This window comes from Asterias rubens, chromosome 3 (genome assembly GCF_902459465.1).
Source record: "Asterias rubens chromosome 3, eAstRub1.3, whole genome shotgun sequence".
Taxonomy (NCBI): Eukaryota; Metazoa; Echinodermata; class Asteroidea; order Forcipulatida; family Asteriidae; genus Asterias; species Asterias rubens.
The window spans coordinates 17,238,080-17,261,969 of NC_047064.1; the positions used below are offsets into that span (position 1 = coordinate 17,238,080).

The following is a 23,890-nucleotide window of genomic DNA, read 5'->3' on the forward strand; positions in this document are numbered from 1 at the left end:
AAAGATTTAATGTTTTCTTCCATCGAGTTGTGTGCAAGTGCCTGCAGGAACTCCAGGCTCTGTGGCTCTTTTGTGATCGTGTCACAGGTTATTTGGCATTTATTTTGAAAGTAATAGTCAGCTTGCCCTGTGGGTTGTATTTGAAAAAAAATACTAAAGCCTATTCTCCCCAGAAAATCTACTTTCAAAATAATATCCTGGAATCTTGCTGGAAAGGTTTTTATCGTATTATTGTTTTCCCTTTTTGCCCAGTCGTGTTAGAGACAGTTTTATTGCACTCTTCATATCATTTTGATCCTAATTTTCACGGAAAATGTATAGAAGAAGTCCCAAATGAATGACGGTACCTAATTGGTGGTCCCCCAAAAACAAGTGACCGGCACACCACTCCTTTAACAGTATTCATCAGTTTGGAATTCGGCTTGTGATTTGTTTGGATTACAGGTTCAGTTGTGTTTACCACAGCCAGCCTTAAAATGGGTTATAAAATGATTGGGAGATTTAGCGCCTGGTCGAAAACGCAATAGCGCTTGAAGCGGTCGCTGTAGGTGGCCAACCGTCCCGGGGGACCGCCGGGAACCTTTTACTGAACAATCAGTTTTGTTTAAAGATTTCTTGCGGCAATATTTATAACATGAAGTAACGAGACATCATCCATCTGTCTGAAATGACAGGCTCTTGTATTTGATGCCTCGAAGTTTGGATCGTTTGGATAAATGTAGTCACCATTTTGGTTTCGGTGTTGGACTGAGCACGGGTTTGTTTGTTTGGATGATTTTCAACGCCAAGGGAACTCGGTAAACTCCCACAAAGGGATGTTAACACCAAGCTGCCAACAGCCAAACTCTACAAATGTTTAGTTCAACGTCTATGAAATGCACATAATTATCAAGAAATTGTGGTATAGGAACTAGAAAACAATACTTATTCGAGTCAATGTCGTGTCTTTCAAACGCGCCCTGTGGGCTAATTTTTTTTCCCTAAATGACATTGCAATGATTTGGTAAAAGAGCAGGCCAATTTCATTATGACGTCATCTGACGGAAAGAGCCAATCACAGCAGGCAGGGGAAATTGCATTGTCGTTTGGGGAAACAAAATTGCGCCCTGGGGCCATTTAGAACAGTCAATGTTTTGTTTTTTTAATCTAACTTTTTTTCGGAATTGATTTGACTTTTTTTCAGAATTGATTTGACCACCTGCTCAATGTTGAATGGCTTTGAAGCATAATTTTTAACTGAAGAACAAAGTAATGCATCAAATAAACTGGAATTAATTTAAGGTTTTCAACATCAGTAGTTTAAAGAAGTAACTAAAATTTAGTAGTTTTCTATAAGTTTACTGGCTTGAAACAAACTACTTTTACTTCGTTATTTGACCATTAATGAAATCGCCGATTCTGCTGGGGATTATGTTGTTTTTTTTTCTTTTCTTTTTTTTTGTTTTTTTTTACTTTGGCTCTTCTGAATACGGTACAGGGAAACAGAGCAATGTATCTCTAGATACTGAAACAAAAATAGCCCTGTTTTGTTGGGGGTGTGGTTTTGGGGGAGGGGAGTCTCTCAGTAAATTTCTACCTGACAGACTTGAAAAGTGTTAGTTCCCCTTGGTTTATTCCTTAATTTGCGGACCCTTAAAAGTCACTCGAGAGCAGTTCACGGTAGCCAGAAACTGTTTAATGGAATGTAATTTCACCGTTATAAACTCTCAAGTGGGGAAAGAGGTAATCTCTGCCCCACGTTAACAACAGGATACACAAGACGGGAGGGTGAAGGGGGGGGGGGGGGGGCCTTCTTGTCAAGAATAGCCCGGGGTTTGTCGACGTGACCCCTGAGCGGGTGAATAGAGGCAAATGACCCCAAGACCATAAGAGCCATGTGCCTCGTGCTCGTCCAGTATTAAAGGAGCATAATGCACAAACCATTTAGTTTGAGATGGTGGATTGATGCAACACTATTGAGTAGAACTGTCTGTACGTGGCCACTCCCACTCAGTTACAGTCCGTATGTGGACCTTCCTTCAGCTGGAGCCTTTCTCGTAGTGTTTTATACTATCAACTAGTAAGTCTTGATGCTAACAATTATAAAGTGTCCCGGTGCCTTTAAAAGTTCACCTTCTGCTGACGTACAAAAACAGGCTAGTGGGAGTTCATAAGCTGGCTCCAATAATGTTTGGAACTAAATGATGGCAGAATTGGGACTTGAAGCCTGTAGCTCGAACTGTGTTCGGTTACATTGCGCCCTCGATGATTGACGGGGGAAGATGCAAGCCGCAGATGGGGGTCTTCTTCAGTTGCTTTGATGAGGTCGTTGACATTTATCATCCAAGCCAGAAAGAAAATTATCATTCTGTTCATCTTCAGAGGGCGCCCTTTCATTCACAAACTCCGGGAGGAAACGAACCCTGTCTCCGGGGGCACACCGTGTTTCCTTTTACTATTTATAGTTTGTCCTATTTATTAAAGTTCATCATTTATGTCGGTTCACTTTTACAGAGGGGGTATTTATCTGTAGACATTTGCGAAGCCAAATGAATATTTGAAGGTATAAATTTGAAAGTTGTAAATCGCACTTGAACTTCAAGGTTTTCAGTGCCGCTGTTTTAGTTTGAGTCAACATACCGTTGTGACGTCATTAGTTTGACTGTACTCGGTCTGATGCGTCTGACTTTGTTTTGGGCAGAAATTCTTTTTGGCAATCCGTCTTACCTCCTTCAAAGTTTTACAAAATTCAAGTTTATGGGTCTCTCAGTTTTTTATTCACTCATTCTGTGTGGTATTTGGGTTTGTTTCCACTGAGCAGCTTTGAGTGACCAGTGGACAGAGTGCACTGGTGGGTCTACAGTCAGAAACTTTACAGTAGGCCTACTGCTTTAAAACAATTGTCTGATAGGCAAAAATGAGCAGGACACCGGTCACAAAGTGTAATTGTGACATGGTAGTTTAACTGGTAACATTGTTGTGGTAGCTAAGCTTATTTTGTTATGCTAAGCTACTTTTGTGCTTCAGCAGCTCTGTGAAATTGGGCCCTTGTCTCCCTTGTTGAAAGCAAAACTCGCACTCATTACAAAGTTCAACAACACTCTGGCAATCTTAATTGTTAACGCATGCGTTAGTAAGTGATTCCACCAGGCTAGCTCTCTACCACCAGCCTACCTACCACATCAAGCAATCCATTGTGGAATGGAACACGGATTAATTTTATCCATGGATGAAGAGACCTCGTTTGACCATAAAGCCCTTAATAAGTTCACGATGATCGTACACCACAAAATTGTGGAACACATCTGGTGTAACATTTTGTACGAGGACGCGTCAGTTCATGTTTATTAACAGTGAGCAGCAGCAAGAAGTTAACAATCGCTTGGTGTTAAAGGCATGGTACGGTTTTGGTAGTTGCCAAATATCCTTTTACAAATTCTTAAAAAAATTGGGCTCGATTGGTCTTCGAAGCTGCAAGAGTATACTGAAAGAAAAGGGGGAAACCTTGTTGCATATAATTGTGTGTTTTCAGATGCCCTGTGGGCTTGATTCAAATTTATTGTGGAACATTTCCTCTTTCCCGAAACTTGCATTACTTCGTTTCTGGATGGCAATGTTTTATAATATCAACAGCTCTCCAGTGCTCTTTATCAAGGATGGTCATACATTTTCGTAATTACGAAAAGTCCTCTCTTTAAGTATATGTACCTTTAAAGGTCAAGAATCGTATTCCTCCAATGAATATGATGTGAATAAGAAATGTACCAATTTAGTTGAGATTTTCTCGTCAATTCGGGTACAGTTCGAACCTAAAAGGTCACTCTGAAACTAAAAGTGACTGGTAAGTTTTAATGGAGTATAGACGATGCGCAAATGAATTGAGTAGGCCAGTTTGCCTATCAGAACGAGGAGATTCGAAACGTGAAGTAAAACACAGTTATTTGCCGTGTGTTGTGAAAAACATGGACAAACCAAGTGCACTTATCGAAAAGAGAAGAGGTTCGCCCGTAGTTTCTAGCTTGATTAGAAGCTAACTGCGCCGCTAAGGAGTGGGGTCTCATAATTCAAACATAGTCCCACCATGGAGCTATAAAACACATAGGCCCTACCTTGCAGTGAACAGCACCAGGAGGGTCACTGGGTGACGGAGATTAAAAAGCTACTATTATTTGCATCAAATAATTCTTCATGGGGGCGTTGGGAACCTTAGTTCAAAACTTCCGGGTCAGAATTTAATCCGGATCCCGGGGTTCCCGCTATTTCTGGGTCAGGCAGTCGGGCTTATTTATACCCATAGGCAGTCGGGCTGACCCGGAAACTGGTTTAAAAGATGGGATTTCAGATTCTACTTCAACATGTCTAATTTCTAGGTCATTTTGACACAGATTCCGGGTCGCATTGGCTCAGAAATGGGTCAGGCGACATTGGATCCGTAACCAGGTCAATCATGACAGGGGATTTTTAGAAAGTTTGTCAACAGTTTGTGCTCCATTTTGTAATTGCAGTACTCGTTGCAGTACTACCCGCTGCTTAAGCATAGGGCAATCTCGGAGGTCTAGTTGGTAAGACACTGCTCTATAATTGCAAAGGTCGTGGGTTCGAATCCCACCCGAGTGAAATGCATGTGATTTCTTTTTTCACAGAACTTGGGAAAGTACTGAGTATACAGTGCTAACACACATCGGTGTTTATGGGTAAAACCAAAATGAATATTTTGAAATTGTTTACAATAATGGTCGTATGTTTATATTGTTCTTGAAAACTGGAAATTGTGATTAGTTCTCAATTGTTGAAGACTGGTTTTCAACGCAACATTTATTTAACAATTCAAGGCAATTGACAAACGAATTCTTTGATATTATAATATAATCGTTTCTTGCTACTTATGAGGATATATTATGTTTATGGAAAACGGTAATCCAGACAAAGAAATATTTCTGGAAAATGCACGTGACATATACCGTCATTATAAACCAGCAAGCACAAGCCTTCTCAGTGATGAACAAGCTGTGTAAACGATTAAATACTGCCACCATGGTTCGTTGTTAATACCAAAAGGTCAATAGTTTGTTTTTGAATCCAGCATTTTGTTGATCCTCGTCTGGTGAACAATTCAAGTTCTCTTCGAGTGAATCGTTTAACCATGACATGAAGTAAAGGACTACATGACCGACGACAGACAGTTGATTTGGGTTTTATTGTGCTCATAGCAACTTTAAGAAAAGTGTTTTTCCTAAAAGAAACTAAGCGTGAAATTTAGTTTGGGGGACTGAGCAGACTTGGCTGTAGACTTGAACAGACTTGGCTGTAGATTATAAAAGAGGCCATCGATCTACAATCGTATCAGAAGCAAGACTGCGTATACCCGTTGTGTGTATCTGCAACAACATAGTGTGTTTCGAGTGAAGTTCACGAAATTAATTTTCTTTTACATTCTGTACAAGATCAAGTCAAAAAATTCTGAATTTTGAAGACGCGTTTCGTGGCCGAACAGTTTCGGCACCGGGCTTAAGTTAGGGTATCAGGATGTGGGTTCGAATCCTGGTCATGACACTCACCCATGAGTAGGTACCAGAAGCGAGGGCAGTGATGGTTAGCTTGGTTATCAGTGCAACCTGTATACCCCCCCCCCCCTCCTCCCAGGGAGCTGAGATGGTTAAAGGAATTAAATAAATGGACCAGTGACCATAGCGGTACTTATGTTTGAGCGTCACTGAGTGGGGGATTTGAGCGCTTTGTGAGAATCCTCTAATACTATTATTTTTATTGACTCCAGTGTTCGTAGTGAACGATTTTTATTTATGGAAGCGACGTCCACGTTTAGGGTCCCACCCAAGCGACAATTCGCAAAATTTGTGTCCGTACTTTATGAGTTCTTACAAGCTTCTTGCGCTTATCAAAATGAAGATTGTTTCATAACTTAGCTTTGGTATAATCATCTTTCTTTCAACGCCACCGAAAACCCTCTTAATTCGCTGTGTCCATTCATGGCTTAAGCATCAATTTATAGAGGTTCCCAAAGGCAGTTTTAGGCCCACACTAATCGAACTGACTCGCAGATTAGTCACATCTCGCATCCATACGTGTATAACGTTATACACCCATTGATAAAAGACATTTTCCCATTTTCACGTTTTGTTTTTGTTTAGGCACAGAGCCAAGAAAGATATGGTAAATATTAAGTATTATTAAAAGATATGGTTATCAATTACCGAGACACTTGACATTATTAATCAAACCACCATTCCCATACAACTTTGATGACGTACCAACGGGATATCGGTTAATTAATATAAATGGTGTATTTGTGACTCATATACTTTATAGGATTAGTCTGACAAATGACGTATAAATGGGATTTATATAGACCACGTGGCGGATGACATCACCGGCTTAAAACCCCAAAATGTCAAAATGTCAAAAATAGGCCTATCGCAAAGCCGACGATTTCAGATATTAAAATATCACATATTTTGGGGGAAATGAAACGACAAAAGTGATATTAAGCTGCGATATTTTAACTATTACTCATGGTTGGGAAAATAACAATAATATGGACAAAATGTACGGCATTGGACACTATTAGTAAAAATTACTCAAAATAATTGATAGCAAAAAAATTACTTCGTAACGAGCAATGGGGAGCTTTTGTTAACAAATGGTGAGAAACGGCTTCCTCTGAAGAACATAGTTTGTGGGAAAGAGGTAATTTCTCACTCAAATAATAAAAGCCTTTCATTGTGCATCTGAAGGCGCACAGACTTGTGCAACAGTGGTGGTTAAGTGTTTTCTTTCATTATTCTCTTGAAATGTTCGCAGGTTTGTTATTTTATGCATTGTTGGGATACACCAAGTGAGAATACTGGCATCTGCCAATTACCAAAGGTGCCTTTCAGTTGGAAACATTTCTTTGGCTAAAAACAAAATAGGACCACTCTCTCTTCAGCGGGGCTCTCGGTGGGCCATCACCCACCCCAAGACGGAACAAGCTGACAAGGAAGCTATGTCGAGCTGTATTATACCACTAATGAAACGTCTCCATCCATGTTCCACTCTTGAGGGTATCATTCAAACTAATTGGGTCTTACACTTAGGGCCCACTAATAGACATTAACAGGTGCCAGTTCCTAACTCCAAACACCCCAGGATCAAGGGAAGAGGGTGCAATATGGAGGGGTTCTGGCCGTCCGTCCCCACAGGAACCACGGAGGAACTAAGTGGTTCCTCCGTGGTTCCTCCAATAAACCAGAGTAGAGACAGATCCTGAGAAGGTACTGATGCTGAGTCATTCATATTGCGTACACTGTTATGCTCATGATAGTCAACATGGTAACTGAGCAAGATGAGGTTAAAGGGAGGCATGTGTTAAAGACACTGGATACTAAAGGTAATTTTCAAAGACCAGTCTGCTCACTTGGTGTATCTCAAATATAGTAAAACATTTTATAGAACATTAAATTACTTATTTTTTACGCCGCGCGGTAGCACTGTTCGTGGCGTACACCTGGAGAGTTCAGGGGGGAAGTTCGCTGTGCTTTTAACATTGCGAATTTTATTAAAGGTACTTTTTTCACCTCTTTATACAGACAGAAATATTGTATGGAATGAGTTCAAAGTTTATACAATTTCCAACACGATAAAGGGAGAAACTGAAGCAAATGAGAATAAACTATAAGATACACTGCACTGTTGGTGAATAAATGTGAGACATTTGGGACGCATGGTGGCAGCAGACTTTAACCGGGTAAACCCATTGTTCTCGGTAATGTGCGCATGCTTAGACCTACGTAAACATAGGAAATTTACGTGGTAAGTCTGCTGCCACCTAACGTTTCAAAGTCTCCCATTAATCCATACAAGTTTCCGATAGCGTCGACTAGAAACATTCAGTCCATTAACGAACAAGAATCCAAAGTCATAGCAACTTAGTTAGTAGAGAATAATATTGGTAATCATGATTGTATTGTCAATATGTCAGTGTTGGTTTGCTCAGTTTTGAACGTTTTGAACTATTCCCTCCCTTTAAATCTCTGTTGTGTGGTCTTTGAAGGTTGCTGACTGGATGTACATGATTAAGTCACAATGTGGTGTGTGTGTGTGTTTCTTAAACAAGCGTTATAAAACACAAGTTATTTGCCCACTAGTTTATCATGTGTCATCCTTATTGACTTTATCTCATTGACCTCCACAATTTTTTTCAGCTATTGTGGAGTTGTATGACTCGGTCCTTAACATTACCTTTGCGTTATGTGCTTGAAGTTTCCAGATCGATTCACCCCCCCCCCCCCCCCCTGTTATCATCACTCAACCAATCAAAAAGAAACTTATAAAGTGCCAAAATCACAAGTTTGCAAGGCGCTGATATATGGGGCACCCCCTTTGCATTCGTGATTTAAGTTTCAACCAAAACGCTTCGTTCACCACCCCCCCCCTGCCCCTCCTTGTTATAATCAATCAATCAACAAGAAATTTATAAAGCGCCACAAACCAAAAGTTTGCTCTAAGGCGCTGATGTATGGGGCACCAATAGAAGATACATTATTGATGGTACACCTCCCGTAACACTGCACAGGTGAGCTTTTAGGAGTGTCTTGAATGTATGATTGCAGTGAGGCGGTATCTCTGATGTGTTCTGGATGTTTGTGTCAGATTCTGGGTCCGTATTCACAAAATGATCTTACTATCGGCAAAAGATACACAGTTTGGGTTATTGGCTCAACCAAGTGTGGTGAACAGGAAGCTGGTGATCGAAGGCGTCTCTGTCTGTTAAGAACTTATTTGGAGCATTGCCGTGATACAAGTTAGTGTACAGTGGATTTAGCGTGATCCCTTCAACATGGTGTCTGTATAATCAAAGATCCACAGAAGACCGGTCTGAGCAATGTACCCTAACCAGCCTGAATTTGTGACTTCCTCGCTATATTTGGGGCCCCTGACCCCCAACACCACACCGTGTATCCTTCCAACGTAAAGCCACAGCATATAAAGTGACATGCGGGGATTGTTTCTTAAATCCGCAGTTTTACAAACTTCCCCGTGTGTAGTAATTTTATTATAATGTGGACCAAGAAAAACGCAGATTCACTGCGAGAGAGGTCCTGCGGGGGGATTACAGCCAAACGTTATGTTTTATCTTGGATGAATTAATAATCCAAGGTTTTCCTAACTCCGATGATCTTGTTTCTTCTTTGACAGCACACACTGCAGCAGTCAAGTCAGATAAGGTTGAGTTTTTTATCCACGTAGATTTCCCCAAATTTTCAATTGGGCTTATCTGTGAAGAAGACCATCTCAATTACTACCCATTCGTACATGGGCTGCAGCTATGGGACTGTTTTACGTCACAACCAATGGCGTTGGAGTGGGATACCAATCTTTGACCCTTATTGTAATCCAGATCATTGCTGAAACTATTACATAAATCATGAATGTAACTTAATTATTTTGAAAGTCTGAAAGGAAAGATCTTTATGAAAAACAGTGTGTAGAAATGGGTCCAAAGTTTTAATTAAGTGTTTCAAACTGAACTAACTGCGGTTTGTAGTCACTGTCGCCTTTGTGCATGGCATTATTTTGTGTTCCCATTGTTTACGGATTGTGTCTTTATATGATGTTGCCATTGCCACATGGCTTTTGCCTTACAATCGTGTTGCCACTAATTACGGCTTTGTCTTAAAGTCATGTTGCCATTGTCTATCTTTGTCTTGTAATCATGTCACTATTATACATGGCTTTTGTTTTGTCTTCATCGTTATATTGCCATAGTTCATGGCTTTTTGTCTTATACTATAGTCCTACCGCAATGTCTAAAGACAATCCTCAAAACCTAAACGTAACACTGTCCCCTTAGTTTGATGTTTGCTACCCTAATGCCACCCTACTTTAATTTACTAAGATGTATTGTCTAGTATTAAGGGGGACCTTGGTTGAATGTCTTACACCCCCATCGGTCATCATCAAGTCCACAAGCAAAACTACAAGACTCAATAATGCCACTTCCTGTGCTTTAACCTTCAGATGATATTACTAAGCCCAGTCTAGGCCGTCCCTGCACTAAAAGTGCAATGTACTGAACATGCCTTGTATTCAACACAGGGGACTGATATACCTGTATGGCTAAGCCCTCGACAGCTGCTCTTTAGCACTTGAAGGAGTAGACGTCATGTGCAAATTTACATCACTTCAAGCTGAATTAGGGGAATGATCCATATACCCCCCCCCCCCCTTTCCCCTCATCCTTAGACCCCTGCTGAGACAAATGGTTGGTCCGTGTTTTAAATACAAGGTCATTTCTTGGGCTTGAACTAAATAAAGGGCCGTACGGTATGCGAGGCGCGAAAGGGATGGGGTGATTTGGCTCAACGAATTCGGAACTACTTTTCGATTAACAGTTTGAAAGTATTGTATAAGGCATATGCGTCCGTCAAGTCTATGTAGGGAACTTGAATCTGGGAGAGAAGCAATGCAAAACCCTACTGCATATTCCAGAGTAATTTGACATACAGCAGGGTATTTCGATTCCTGTTTCTGTTTTGGTTCTCTATGTATATGTATTGGTACAAAACCACTCAGTGAAGCTGAGGTCGAAGCGAAGATATCTTACATAAAAAAACAAAATCGGCCCGGTCCTCCTCATTACCCACTATTTGTATCGTCTCTAAGTGTTTCCTTTTATCAAATAATAAACCACCTGAAAGATACTGACGAAATTGGGAGACCGCCAACATAGGGCAAAATAGCTCGGTTAGTAGAGCACCGGCACGTTAATCCGAAGGTCGTTGGTTCAAATCCTCCTGTAGTCACTTTTTCTTTGTTCAACCTCTAGCTACATTACTTTTTTTTCTGTGATTAATACCCCTGAATCATCTTTTGTTTTCCACACACAGCTTGCGTAAAGAATTCCTGGGGACAGGACTGTCTGCAGACGTGCCAATGCCAACATGCCGGGAAATGCAACAAAGTAAACGGCAGCTGCTCGTGTACACGTGGCTGGACAGGACCCAATTGCAGCCGACAGTGCAGCGAGACTACCTTCGGGCCAAACTGCGGCCAGCAGTGCCTCTGCCAAAATGGCGCCCTCTGTAACCGCTTTTCCGGAGTGTGCGTCTGTACGCCTGGCTACGTCGGGGAGACGTGCTCGCAACTGTGCCCAGATGGATTCTACGGTGCAAGATGTCGTCAAATGTAAGCACTTTTGATTGGTGTTGCAAATATGTGGGGCGTGTTGTTGATTTGGGAGCAAGTTCAGACAATTATTGTCCCCTTGGGTGAGACCAATATTGCACGTACATTATGGAAGCCCATGTGAAGGCCGCGGCCCCTAAAATACACTGTATAAAATATAGGGACAATGACTTGTCAACTGGCGAAACCATATAATGAACGGGGTGAATTTGCACTTAAGGTCTGGAAGTGGTCAAACTGTGAATGCACAAAATCCACGCTATTGGTTCATTGAGACACTTTCCTCGGCCTTAAAATTTCCATTGGTAAATATTCGAACTAGGTTTAGGGCAACCGGGTTGGCAAAATCATCAGGGCACTTGCCTTTCTTGTAGTCCAGGTTGGAAATGTAATCGAAACTGAAACTCCTTAAATTGTTAGTAGGTATAGAGTATGATTTGTTCAATTTAATCCAGTTCATTTGTAGTACCATTTGAAATTTAGCTCCTCATTTTAACTAGAATATTCTTCTAAAATCATTGGCTTATTTGCTTTTTTAAAGTGATATTTATTTTTTTCATCTCTATATAAATAGAAAAACCAAAAATTTCGACTGTTTCCTCTTCAAAGAAACAAAAGCCTTTATGTCATATTTACTTAATCATTATCAACAACCCCTCCATCTCATGGACCTACTTAAGTCGCCTCAAATCTTATCAAGTCCTCAACGAGAGGGGCTGGTTTTCCTCTCGGGTCTCAAAGAGGCCATTTTTAGACTTTCTCTGCTCCGTCTTAGATAACAAGGGGCTGGCTTCAGTGGTCAACCGATCACAATGTCAACTGATAATTGGCTTCGTCCTGAACATGGCCTTTCAGTATTAATCTGTATGGCCGGAACCAGGGCTGCCCATGCTCGGAGCCAGCCGGAACTAGTGATCCCTTTGAGCACTTTAGCAAAAACGTTCGAAGACTCCGGACTCCGGAGTCTTCAGAAGTTACACAAATTATTAACACTGAAACAATGGATCCTCTTTTGACGTGGCTTTTCACTCAGCAGGAATTCTGTGCAGGAAGAGGCTGGTAACTAGAGCCGGAACTCGCATATCAATGCAGTGATTTACAAAATAATCCAGGTCCGTTTATTTCTATACCTGGGGAAGACATCTTATGGATTCTGTTAATTATAGTTTGGATGAGTTTGTGTTGAAAGAAATTGTATCCACATCTTTGACGCAGGGGTCACTTTCGATCCAAACAAACAAACAAACACCCAGAAAATTTGAAAGTGCATTTAAATTTGTCTGTGTATCAATTGCGTGTGGGAATAGATGAAAGTATACAGTGTACCAGGATCGGAACACCCTAACTTGTTTTACTTAAGGTTAGATTGTGGGGGGAAATAAGTAGGCAATTGCAGAAGGGTTAAATTGCATATTTTTATTTTGTAATAATCGTATGGAATCTTTGTTCTTTTTTCCTAGATGTGATTGCCAAAATGGAGGAATATGCAGCAAAGTGGACGGCACTTGTTCGTGTACGCGAGGGTGGACGGGAAACTATTGCCAGACCCAGTGCGTGGAAGGCTCGTATGGGGAAGGATGCCTTGAGAAATGCCGATGTGAGAGAGGCACCTGCGACCCGGTGAATGGGACTTGCAGTTGCCCACCAGGATGGCAAGGGGACACCTGTTCCGAAATGTGCCCTTGGGGCTTCTTCGGGAACGGATGTGTGAACGAGTGCGAGTGTGCCCACGGTGAGGGGTGCAGTCCATCCGAGGGAAGCTGCTACTGTGGTGCTGGGTGGCTTGGAATGCACTGTGAGGTGAAATGCTCCAAGGGACGGTACGGCAGTGGCTGCAAGAAGCAATGTCAATGTAAGAACGGTGCACCATGTGACCATATTACCGGACAGTGCGCGTGCACCGCTGGTTGGATGGGTGAGCTGTGTGACGTGCCGTGCAGCAACGGAACCTACGGGGAGAGTTGTTTGAGTGTTTGTGAGTGCGACAACGGAGCCCCCTGCGAGCATGTTACTGGAGCGTGTTTCTGCGGTCCAGGTTGGGCCGGCAGGGGCTGTGATTTGCCCTGTGAGGAAGGGTTCTACGGACAAGGGTGTTCGCAGGTCTGCCTGTGTGAGAATGGAGCGATATGCAACCATGTGACAGGAAGCTGTAAGTGCACCCATGGATGGCAGGGAGTTTTCTGCAATTTAACATGTGATTCTGGACTTTTTGGCCCGAGCTGTATGATGCAATGTATGTGTCAAAATGGTGGTGCTTGTAACTCGGTCGATGGGGCATGCACGTGCCCGGCAGGCTGGATGGGCGAGACATGTGAGGAAAGATGCCCTTCTGGTTTTTACGGCGTCGAGTGCCAGATGAAGTGCAGATGTCTTAACAATGCAGCCTGTGATGCAGTCGACGGTGTCTGTACTTGTTCGACGGGGTGGGTTGGGGTGTTGTGTGAGTCCCCTTGTAATGCTGGGTCCTATGGAGCTAATTGTAGCGAGGAGTGTTTGTGCCAACACGATGCTCAATGTAACCATGTTAACGGAAACTGCACCTGCCAAGCGGGTTGGGTGGGGGAGTTTTGTGAGTCCATGTGCAGCGAAGGGTCTTATGGAGTAAACTGTGAGCTGTCTTGCCAGTGTTTGAACGGCGCCACTTGTGATTCTTTCAATGGGAAGTGTTTCTGTCCTCCAGGGTGGAGGGGTTCTAATTGTGAGCTTCCCTGCTCGGATGGTCTCCACGGTGTGAACTGTATCCAGGAGTGTCTGTGCCAGAACGGCGCCCTGTGTGACCCTCAGACGGGAAGCTGCACCTGTGGTATCGGATGGAGAGGTCTAGTTTGCGATCGGCCTTGTGCGGAAGGTACTTATGGCCTGAACTGCGAGCAGGCCTGTTTCTGTGAAAACGGAGCTGCTTGTGACCCTGTGAATGGAACGTGCTCATGTACAGATGGATGGGATGGAGACACCTGCAATGTGCCTTGCCCTGATGGGTTTTACGGTCAAGAGTGTGGGTCAGAGTGCAGATGTGTGAATAATGCAACGTGTGACCATGTCACAGGGACATGTCTCTGCTTTCCAGGGTGGTGGGGAGATTTCTGCGACATCCCTTGTCCGAATGGTACCTATGGAGACGGATGTTCGCATAGGTGCTCATGTTTGCATGGTGTCGGCTGCGATCACGTGGATGGTGGGTGTGTGTGTCTGCCTGGCTGGACTGGTAAATTCTGCCACAAGAGATGCCAGCAAGGTTTTTACGGTCCACACTGTATGGACAGATGCGAGTGCCAGAATGGAGGGCTGTGTGATGCTGTTTATGGAAAGTGCACGTGTCTACCTGGATGGGTTGGAGATCAATGCCACGATCCGTGTAGAGACGGGTTCCACGGGATACAATGCCTGGACGGATGTCTCTGCGAGAATGGCGCCTCGTGTGACAAAAGAGATGGGTCGTGTTCCTGTACTCCTGGCTGGCGTGGTCCGTTTTGCTCCGATCAGTGCATCGATGGAACTTATGGTGAAAGCTGCTCTTCAGCATGCCGGTGTGAGAACGGTGCATCTTGCGACCAGGTGATTGGTACATGCACATGTGGGCCAGGTTGGACCGGTCAGTTTTGTGAAGAGCAATGTCTGCCAGGTTTTTTTGGCCAGAACTGCGAAGAGGTCTGCCCGTGTTTGAACAATGCCTCTTGCAACCCAGTTGATGGTACTTGTAGTTGTGCTGCCGGATGGTTTGGAGCCCACTGTAGGTGGCCTTGTAGTGAGGGGTATTTTGGGGAGTATTGTCTTCAGCGATGTCAGTGTCAGCATGGTGGAACCTGCGATCCGGCTTCTGGTGAGTGCACGTGTCCAGCTGGTTTGACTGGTTCTGTGTGTGAAACTACCTGTTCGGAAGGACAGTTTGGAGTAGGTTGTAGTGAAGTTTGCAACTGTAGCAACAACGCAACTTGTGACAGTATTACGGGATTTTGTGCATGTGAAGTTGGCTGGAGCGGGGATGCTTGTGACAAACCGTGCAGGTCTGGATTATTTGGGAGAAACTGTAGCAGAGAATGTGAGTGCCATAATGAAGGAATTTGTGATCGCTTCAGTGGTTGTGTTTGTGCAGCAGGATGGCATGGTGATACGTGCCAAGAATCATGCCCAGCTGGAACGTATGGTGTACAATGCGAGGGGGAGTGTCACTGTCAAAATGGAGGCGTTTGTGATGCAGTCATGGGATGCGTCTGCCGGTCGGGCTGGATGGGTTCATCATGTGATCATCGGTGTCCCGATGGGTTCTATGGTATCAACTGCCAGGAGGAATGCTCGTGCCTGAATGGGGGACACTGCCACGCGGAATTCGGCTGCATGTGCCCACCAGGATGGCAGGGAAGGTACTGTAACAACACCTGCCCGCCCGGGTACTTCGGAGCCGGCTGCACGGTCGAGTGTTACTGTGAGGTCCACGGTGTTTGTGATCGAATCCTCGGCTGCGTGTGCGAGTCGGGGTGGGACGGACGTCACTGCGAGAGCCCATGCACGGAGGGTCTCTACGGCGAGGGATGCCAGAACCAGTGCCATTGTGAAAACAACGCGACCTGCCACCATGTGGACGGCTGCCTGTGTCCGAGCGGCTGGAGGGGGCCGCGGTGTAATCACACTTGTCCTCCAGGGCATTTTGGCGAGAACTGTTCCGAAACTTGCCGGTGTCGGAACGGTGGAACCTGTGATCATACTCACGGGTGCGTATGTGCGACAGGTTGGAGTGGTGCGAACTGTGACGACCCTTGCCCGGCTGGGACATTTGGCGATGGGTGTGAGATGGTGTGCCAGATATGTGAACACGAAAGCACGTGTCATCACGTCGATGGAGAGTGCGTCTGCAGCCCTGGTTTCCATGGCAATAGGTAAACATTTGTTGTTAACCATCTACGACATTCTATTTGTATCAGATTAATAAAATACAATGTGTAACCGTAAAAATTTTTAATATATATTTTAATTCATTACCAAATAGTTCTCTATAAGGGTTCATTGCCATAAATTATTTAGGCGTCCTCTATAGATCCGATTTATTATTATGTGACAAAACGAGTCTCGAATACAAATAGTGTAACTAATGCACTACAAGAAATGGCGTGTTAAAATGGATTCAATGGGTCTTGTCACATACCAAAAAGGTACAACAAAGGGTGTTAAACTAACACTAATTTCAGCCTACACACTTCATTGGTCTTATTTTAATACACTATGTTGTGAGTTTTGATTCTCTCTTGTGTATCAAGATGTGACTAGACCCACGGTGTTAATTTTAAAACCACAGTTTTTGCAGAATATTTCAAGAAATCATTTCCATTAATGCTTTTTTGGATTGAATGTTGAAGTCATTACATATTGGCCCGAACTAATAACAGGTTATTTACTTAATCCGCAATTAGTTTTCCGAAACCATTGCGGTGTCGTCCAGTAATACTTCACTTTTCTCTCTTTGAATAACCCTCACGATGCGCGAAAGTTCACCATCGAAGTTAAACAAACAGTGTATGCCGATCCTATTTATAGTTTCCCATTAATTACCAAACTATTATCGGTTCCCGAAAGTCTGTAAGGGGAAACAAAAATTCATATTTCTGATAAGAAAAAAAAAACACGCTCTACGCTCCACAAAATCATCCCTTGCCCGTGGAAGGAAGTTTGAATCCGGACTTTCCTAATTGAATAATACTTTCATTATTCAGAGAGAAAAATTTGCAAAGTCCTGGGGGTGTTATAGTTCATTAAACCTGGGCTTCAGAGGACGCGAGGATTGGCTTGAGATAAAGGGGGGAATAGTACTGGGCGAAGACAGAGTAGACTTATGCTCTTTGCTGATGAGGTATAGCCAGTATAGGTGTAGAGTGGATTCGATAAGTTGCCCCCTGGCTATCTGTATATGTGGTAACTTGATAGTAAACATGGATCGATTCAGGAACAATGGTCATTCGGATGACGGTAGAGTAGCCCTAATCATAGAGGTAATTAGGTCCCTTTGCGAAACCACGGTTTGAGCTTTGGCTTTTGGATTAGGCTTCATCGGTTCTTTGCTTACGGGACTTCAGACCGGCAGTCGGAGCCCAAATCAGAGCCTGAGGCTAAGCCGTGGTTTTTAAAGCGACCCTTTTCGAAACCCCGGCTTGAGCTTAGGCTTAGGCTTCGTTAGTTATTTGCAAATCGTGAGTTTTCCTAATACGGGGCTTCAAACCGGCATTTGGAGCCCAAACCGGAGCTTTAAGCTTAACCGTAGGTTCGAAAAGGTCTGCAGAGAATTTCTGTTTCTCTCCAGCTACAGAAGCATTGACTCGGATCATTTCATCTTGCTATGTGATCTAATATAAAGTGTTGTTTGTAGTATGTTGTCAACGTATTATGTTCCCTTTTTATCCAGATGTGAGCATCCCTGTCCAGCCGGAACGTATGGTTCCGGATGTTCCCATCGATGTAGCTCATGTTCCGGAAATACTACTTGTGATTCCGTTAGCGGAAAATGCAAATTAGGTAATTTTGAAACACATTATGTTCCAAGTTCGTTTTACCGCCTTTTTGTATTTACTCTTGAAGTGATCATTTCCTTCCTGTAATACACGGTATATATTTCTTAATAATTGTTGAGGGCTTGCGTCTCATCTTTGACATGTTAATTGACATTGCTTTGAGCAACATTGCTGTCATGTTCATATGTGCTGTGCATGCAAACAGGTGGTGTTGCAACCTGACGTTTCGATCAGTATGCTCTTCTCGTCTTCAGCAGGTGCTATTTACCAGTCATCAAAGAAATGTGAGAATTCTACGAAATGTCGTCTTGTTACTGAGTCACCATTTCTTGATTTGCGCAATTCATAATTATAGACGTTAAACCTATTGTATCAGAAAGATTGGCTGTTTCCAGCTTGGTGTTTATTTCCCCCTGTGGGAGTTTGCCAAGTTCACTTGACGGGAAGATCATCTAAACAAACAACAATCAAATGTAACGTGGATATAATTTACCATCAGTTGTACTGAAGTTCCATACAGTGCTCGATATGTGGTATCGTGTACACCTTCTCCTATACTCCTCTGGGAAACTCGCGAACTCTTGAGATAATTTTAGGGAGAAAATAGTATTAGCTTTTGAAAACTGCTAACCAACAAACTGGACCTACGGTTTATAAAAGCAAACAGTTTAATACTGGCCTGACATGTCGACCCTAGTAGAGTCTTTCTCGAAGCTAAAGAGAAATACTGTACGAGGGTCGAAACGTCAAGTCATTTACTTTGGTTTCAGAGTTTAAGGGGGTTACTTCTGTAAGAGGAAAATAGTGTGTTGTATTGGCACCAGTTTTGGGACACCTTCTGCCATATTGGACATGGTTTAAAGCGAAAACACAACAGTTTTCGATAGTATGAAGCATTTTTAGAAACATTTCGAAGTAATTATTTAGAAGTAATGTGTATGGTTATGTAAAAAATATATCAGTTTTTATACCCCAAAATTTGAAACATAGAAGCGTTCGGTTGTGTATCCAAATGGGTATTATTCCGGCGTGAACATACTATTACTACCACTCCAGGATTTTCGGCGATATCTAAGAAAAAACGAGACCACCTTTTGTAATAATCACATTAATTTTATTTTAAAAGCCTTCATCTACATTTATATAGAATTAAAACACTTGGATGGATCGAAAGGGTACACTTTGCCTCAACCGGATTGCGAGGAGTAACGGAACCGGATTGCGAGGAGTAACGGAGATCTTTCATGTTTGAACGCACAACAGTTCGAACTTTATGATTCATTTTTTTGAATTGCTCTTAAGTTCTCCCTGTAGTATAACGTCATCGTTCTTGTATCAATTACAAACCTTTTCCTCTCGCTCTCTCAGCTGAAGGAACAAACCATCCCGAGTCTGTCAGTGAGGCAGTCATCACACAGAATCTCCTCGATGACGTCATGGAGACGCCATTGGTCATGTATGCTATCATCGCTGGTGGCGCCCTCGGCTTTGTCCTGCTGGTGATTTTTGCGATCATGGCGACGCAGAGGTTAAAATGCGGCCGCCATGGATCATACAGGTATGCGTTGCTTTGTGCTTTGTGGTTATTTTTATCAACCGAAATTGACCAACTTTAACAAAATGAAATGAGAATTTGTTATGTTTTGAGGAGAGAACAACCTCTTTATGAAACTTTTGAGGCGAGAACAAAATTCTTGTAAAACTTTGTATTTCAACAGAAAAAAATGTCTTTGGTTTCCAAAGATTTTCAGTATATAAATAAAAACTCCATTGTGACATTGATATGTATCGCTACATCTGATCAGGCAGTTTTGCACCTTGGTCCTCGTGGAGTTATGCTGGTTACATTACTGTTTAATAATTCATTTCCGCCCCCCCCCCCCCTTCCCTCCCACATCAAATTAAAACATAAGCATGAACTACATTGATAATAATACATCCTTTTGAGCATGCTCTATACCAACATGTTTTACATCGTGTGTGTGTCAATCATGCTTTTGTCATTATGCAATTACAATGTCTTTGTCCTTTTATAAAAATAACTGTAAGCTGAAATTTTCCGGGTATCAATCAAAATACAAAACCAATTTCTGGTCTCAGGAACAAGACACTACTTTAAGTGACTGCTGATTGATTAAGTGGCCTTAAGTTCAGTTACTTCATACAAGATTTCAACAAGATGGTTTAGAAATGTGTTGGATAAAGAAGACTCCATTAATAATGACAGTAGTTACCAATTAAACTATTCTTAAATTTAATGTCTGAGAAAAGTTCATCTATTGATGAGCATGCTAGCCAATCTTAACCAAGTAGCAGTGTTCGGGGCTTCATCATCAGACAGCAATTTCAAAGTAGAGGCCGCACCCGGCCCACACACACACATCCTTTTGGATCGGGTTCGTGTGGGGTCCTGCTATTGTTGTTCTTTTATTCCCTTTTCTTAAGAATTCGCTTGTGGGGTCCATTGTTTCATTGTGTGAAATACCGCACAAGGGCACTCCTGTACGCCCACAACGTTTGAAAGACCGACTTTTGGTATTCTTGGTGCATGTCCTATTTTTGCCCACTGGAAAAATTAATAAATATCTTCAAATAGAAATTAAGACCAACAACAAATAATCTCCTTTATTAGGACAATGGAGCGTCCCGGTGAGGTGTACACGGTGGATAAGAAAGCGCAGGCAGTCGATATGAACAGTAATAATATCAAAGGTAATGATTTTGTGTACTCTGGTCATCTTTAAAATCTCTCCCGATACAGATGTTGTTTAAATTTATCCGATGACGTCACAGTTTAAAGGGGGAACGTAAGTAAAATGTTTTGTAAGAATGTCTTTCATTGTCTTTCATCATTCTATGTTCTAATATCGCTTACTCATCCACCTTAAATTGCTTCTGGCAAATGTTCATTATGTTTCTGTTGTCAACTATATCAGAATGTTGGCTCAGAACGTCTTCAAATTTGTCTTTTTGCCAAAAAATCTGGACAAAACGATGGTGTACTGCATGCGAGTACATGTATAGTTACTAACAGAGGGATGTTTTTCATCATTTCATATGATATTTCTCCTACGACACACTGTCAACATGCTTTAACACTAACAATGTCATCGTAAACGTTTACCTAGGGATTTCGAAAAAGTCACTGATGCATTTTTCGTGCGTTCAACGCTCCCCACTAGTATCATGATCATAACATGAGCCATTCGGAAGATTTACAATTTAGTGCGCCACCGAACTTTTACTAAGGGGAGGCCATTTTCAGGTCCATGGTGGATATACACTGGAGGTTGTTTGATGTGTGCGTGTGAGTAACGATGACAAGCGTACCTTTAAACGATGCAAGATTCAAACCTCATCTTGTATTTTTCTTATTCTATTGCCGGTAAAAACAACTAATAAAAGTACTTACGAATACCACCATGGGTAAAATCCCTGTGGATAGGCTGGCGTATTGTCTCTAAAAAAGACCCGGTGGTGTCTCAACGTTTCGGACCATTGATCTCTATTAATGGAGATCAATATTTCGAACATACTCTGCTCTCTTCCGTTGTCGGTACTGGATAAAAACTCCACGATGACGACTCTTGGTGGCGCGCTGTATTGCGAGTTACTCACCAGCGAAACTTTCTGTTGCCGAATAAGAAGCAAGGAGAGTAGAAGTTTACGAAAATACTACCTATCGTTTATGTTTCAACTTACTTATTGTCCATAGTTTATGCAAACCCTTCAAGTTGGAGGAGTTTGGGTGAGGGTCTTTTGTAATGCCTCACATACTGTAAACATTACTTTGTAGGCCTATCTAAAGCTGTGTCGGCTTTTGCAGCAACATTGGTTTCAAACTATCAAGTAAATATTCGGAGGCTCGCATAATTTCAAGTTGTACCAAGCATCCTTATAAAGATGACTACCTTACTTTTTCCTGCCAAATTTTGATGGAAGATGCAGAGGCTTGTAAACACGAACTCGTCAAAAACCATGCGCCTTTCATGTTTTCTTCATTAATTTCTTGGTAACAGTTTTCGATTCGTCGAGCCTCGGTGGACGGTACAAGAGAAAGCGACCTACCTCGGATCCACCCTGCGACCACGGCGATGGTTACCCCGTCGAGTTCACTCTTTCCAGTCTACCGAGAAACCTTCGAGCCCTGCCGGCACCGACCAGGCGTCCCCAACCCCTCCCCCGGAGGTTCCCGGCCGTACGACCGACCCCTAGCCTCAACTCCATGGAGAGGCCGTTCGTGGACATCACGCCCCCGTCCTCCGTGCTGTCCGACCCCACGCCGCCATGCTCCGTGACGAGTGAGGAGAGCCGGGAGGGCTCGGAAGCTGAGACGGCATCCGTTCGCTCCTCTACGATGTCTACCGTCACCGGTAGTATGATGAGTAGTAGCGATAGTCAGTACACCGGTACGAGCTCATCTACTGCAAGCCCTTATGGTGACACGAGGTACTATGTCATCCCGGGAGGTCCGGGTGCAAAACGTAGGACCACGAACGGGGAAGTTTTAATTTGAAACCGCTGAAGTTTGTCCCCCTTAAAAAGTATGGATTATTCAGTACAAGGATATTGACAATTATGGGAGTGAACATTTAGTTATGAGCAATGCCTTTGATGTAAAAGTAGACTCAGACAATGTATGTACGTTGCTGTTTCCAGCTTTAGGACATGAGAGAGTGGTCTGGGTTGCTTGGAAACTGAAGAGTGTTTTGAAGAACGGAATAAATAGTCGATGAAAGTTTAGTGGTGATAATAAAAAAATTGTAAGGCCTACACGGTTTGATCATTATAATCGTCTGGCTGCTATGTATAACAAGTTGTTATACATAGCAGCCAGACGATTGTATAAACCATGCAGTGAGATAATTTATATCCATCTGTGAGTTTTAAGATGTTGTACGGTGGTGAGCGATGACACAACAAAGTAATAATACAGATTTAATGGACCTTATTATACACATGATGCGTTTGGTGCCCTCGGCTATAGAGGTTCAAATAAAAGGAAAGTTGTTCATTGGCCCATCATGCGCGCCTTTTTCGAAACCACGGCTTCGGCTTTGGATTCGGCTTCAGGCCCCGTCCTCTCGTCTGAAACCCTGGGCGCGTTTACGCAAAGCACGCGCAATATAATTGTCAAAACAACCGCGGGGTCAAGCTAGCCTGAGCCAAAGCCAAATCCAGTCGTTTCGAAAAGGGCCATAGATGTGCTTTGTCATGTCCATTGTGGCGTCGTTTTACCTCTATAATGATAGCGGCGTGGTGACGCTCTGCAAAACGACTATCGACACCCATGGATATAGATGTTCGACATGTAGGTATACATTGGTCTACACGTTTTTGTAGAGAGGTGCAGAGATTGTAATGTAACCCTGACTGGAAAAGAATTAGTAACCCATCATCTATACCTTTGCTGACAATACGCCGGACCTCTGTGAGGTCCATATAAATGGGGTGTAACTTTGACCCCAAACTTTCCCCAATTGGGTGTGTTGAAACCCGTGACAAGATTTCTTCTCTCGGCCCAATTTCATAGAGTTACCGAAGCAGAAAAAAATTGCTCAATGTTCTGCTAAGCAAAACAATGAGCAGGACACTATAGTACTAATTGGTACACATGATGTGGTAATTTGGCTGGTGACCTTCTTATGATAAGCAATATTTTGTTGTGCTCAGCTACTTTTTGTGCTCTGTGAAATAAGGCCCTGGTCGGAAAGAGTGATATCCGTTAATAACGGGTTTATTTATATCGTTTATCGTTTATGACGGCATCAAATGCTTTGATCAGTTGTATTAATGGTGTACTTTTACCAGAAACCCTTAAAATTATGACATAGTAATAATAATCAGCTAAACATTCCATTGTGTAAAGAATACTGGTGGCAAATGTTTTTTACAATTTTAGTGCCACTGTCTTGCCAATTTGTATAATGCATGTATACAGGTTTATTGTATAATAAGAAGTGTGATAATCGCACTTGCAATTTGCCTTTGTTCAACCCGATTTATTTCAATATTTTACCCAGTCAGTTTCCCTTGTGGATTATTTTGGAATAATATGCAGTAAGTTGAGTGGGCTTAATAAGCTAATTATAATTCTTTTCTTAGATTCTATCGCGTGGAAAATTAATGCATTGAACAATTAAAAAAAAAGGTTTTTATTAATTGGAAATGGAAAACCAAAAATGTTGGCGTAACCAGAAGGTGTCAGGTGGCTGTAAGCCCCCCTCCCC

At 42.6% G+C, this 23,890-nt stretch overlaps 1 protein-coding gene across 3 annotated transcripts in view; it reads left to right on the forward strand.

The window, feature by feature from the left end:
- Window positions 1-22,766, forward strand: part of LOC117287976 (multiple epidermal growth factor-like domains protein 6) — a 53,171-nt gene extending 30,405 nt beyond the window's left edge. Inside the window, exons 3-8 of one of the 3 annotated variants that reach the window (XM_033768641.1) lie at window positions 10,866-11,163; window positions 12,624-16,037; window positions 17,555-17,664; window positions 19,029-19,218; window positions 20,422-20,467; window positions 21,680-21,767. In XM_033768641.1, the coding sequence (XP_033624532.1) occupies window positions 10,866-11,163; window positions 12,624-16,037; window positions 17,555-17,664; window positions 19,029-19,218; window positions 20,422-20,458 (4,049 nt within the window). In that variant the 3' untranslated portion in view covers window positions 20,459-20,467; window positions 21,680-21,767. Of the gene's footprint in view, window positions 1-10,865; window positions 11,164-12,623; window positions 16,038-17,554; window positions 17,665-19,028; window positions 19,219-20,292; window positions 20,373-20,421; window positions 20,468-21,679 lie in introns of all 3 variants that reach the window. The other 2 variants (XM_033768639.1, XM_033768640.1) reach the window with 2 other exon arrangements.
- The last annotated feature ends 1,124 nt before the right edge of the window (window positions 22,767-23,890 follow it).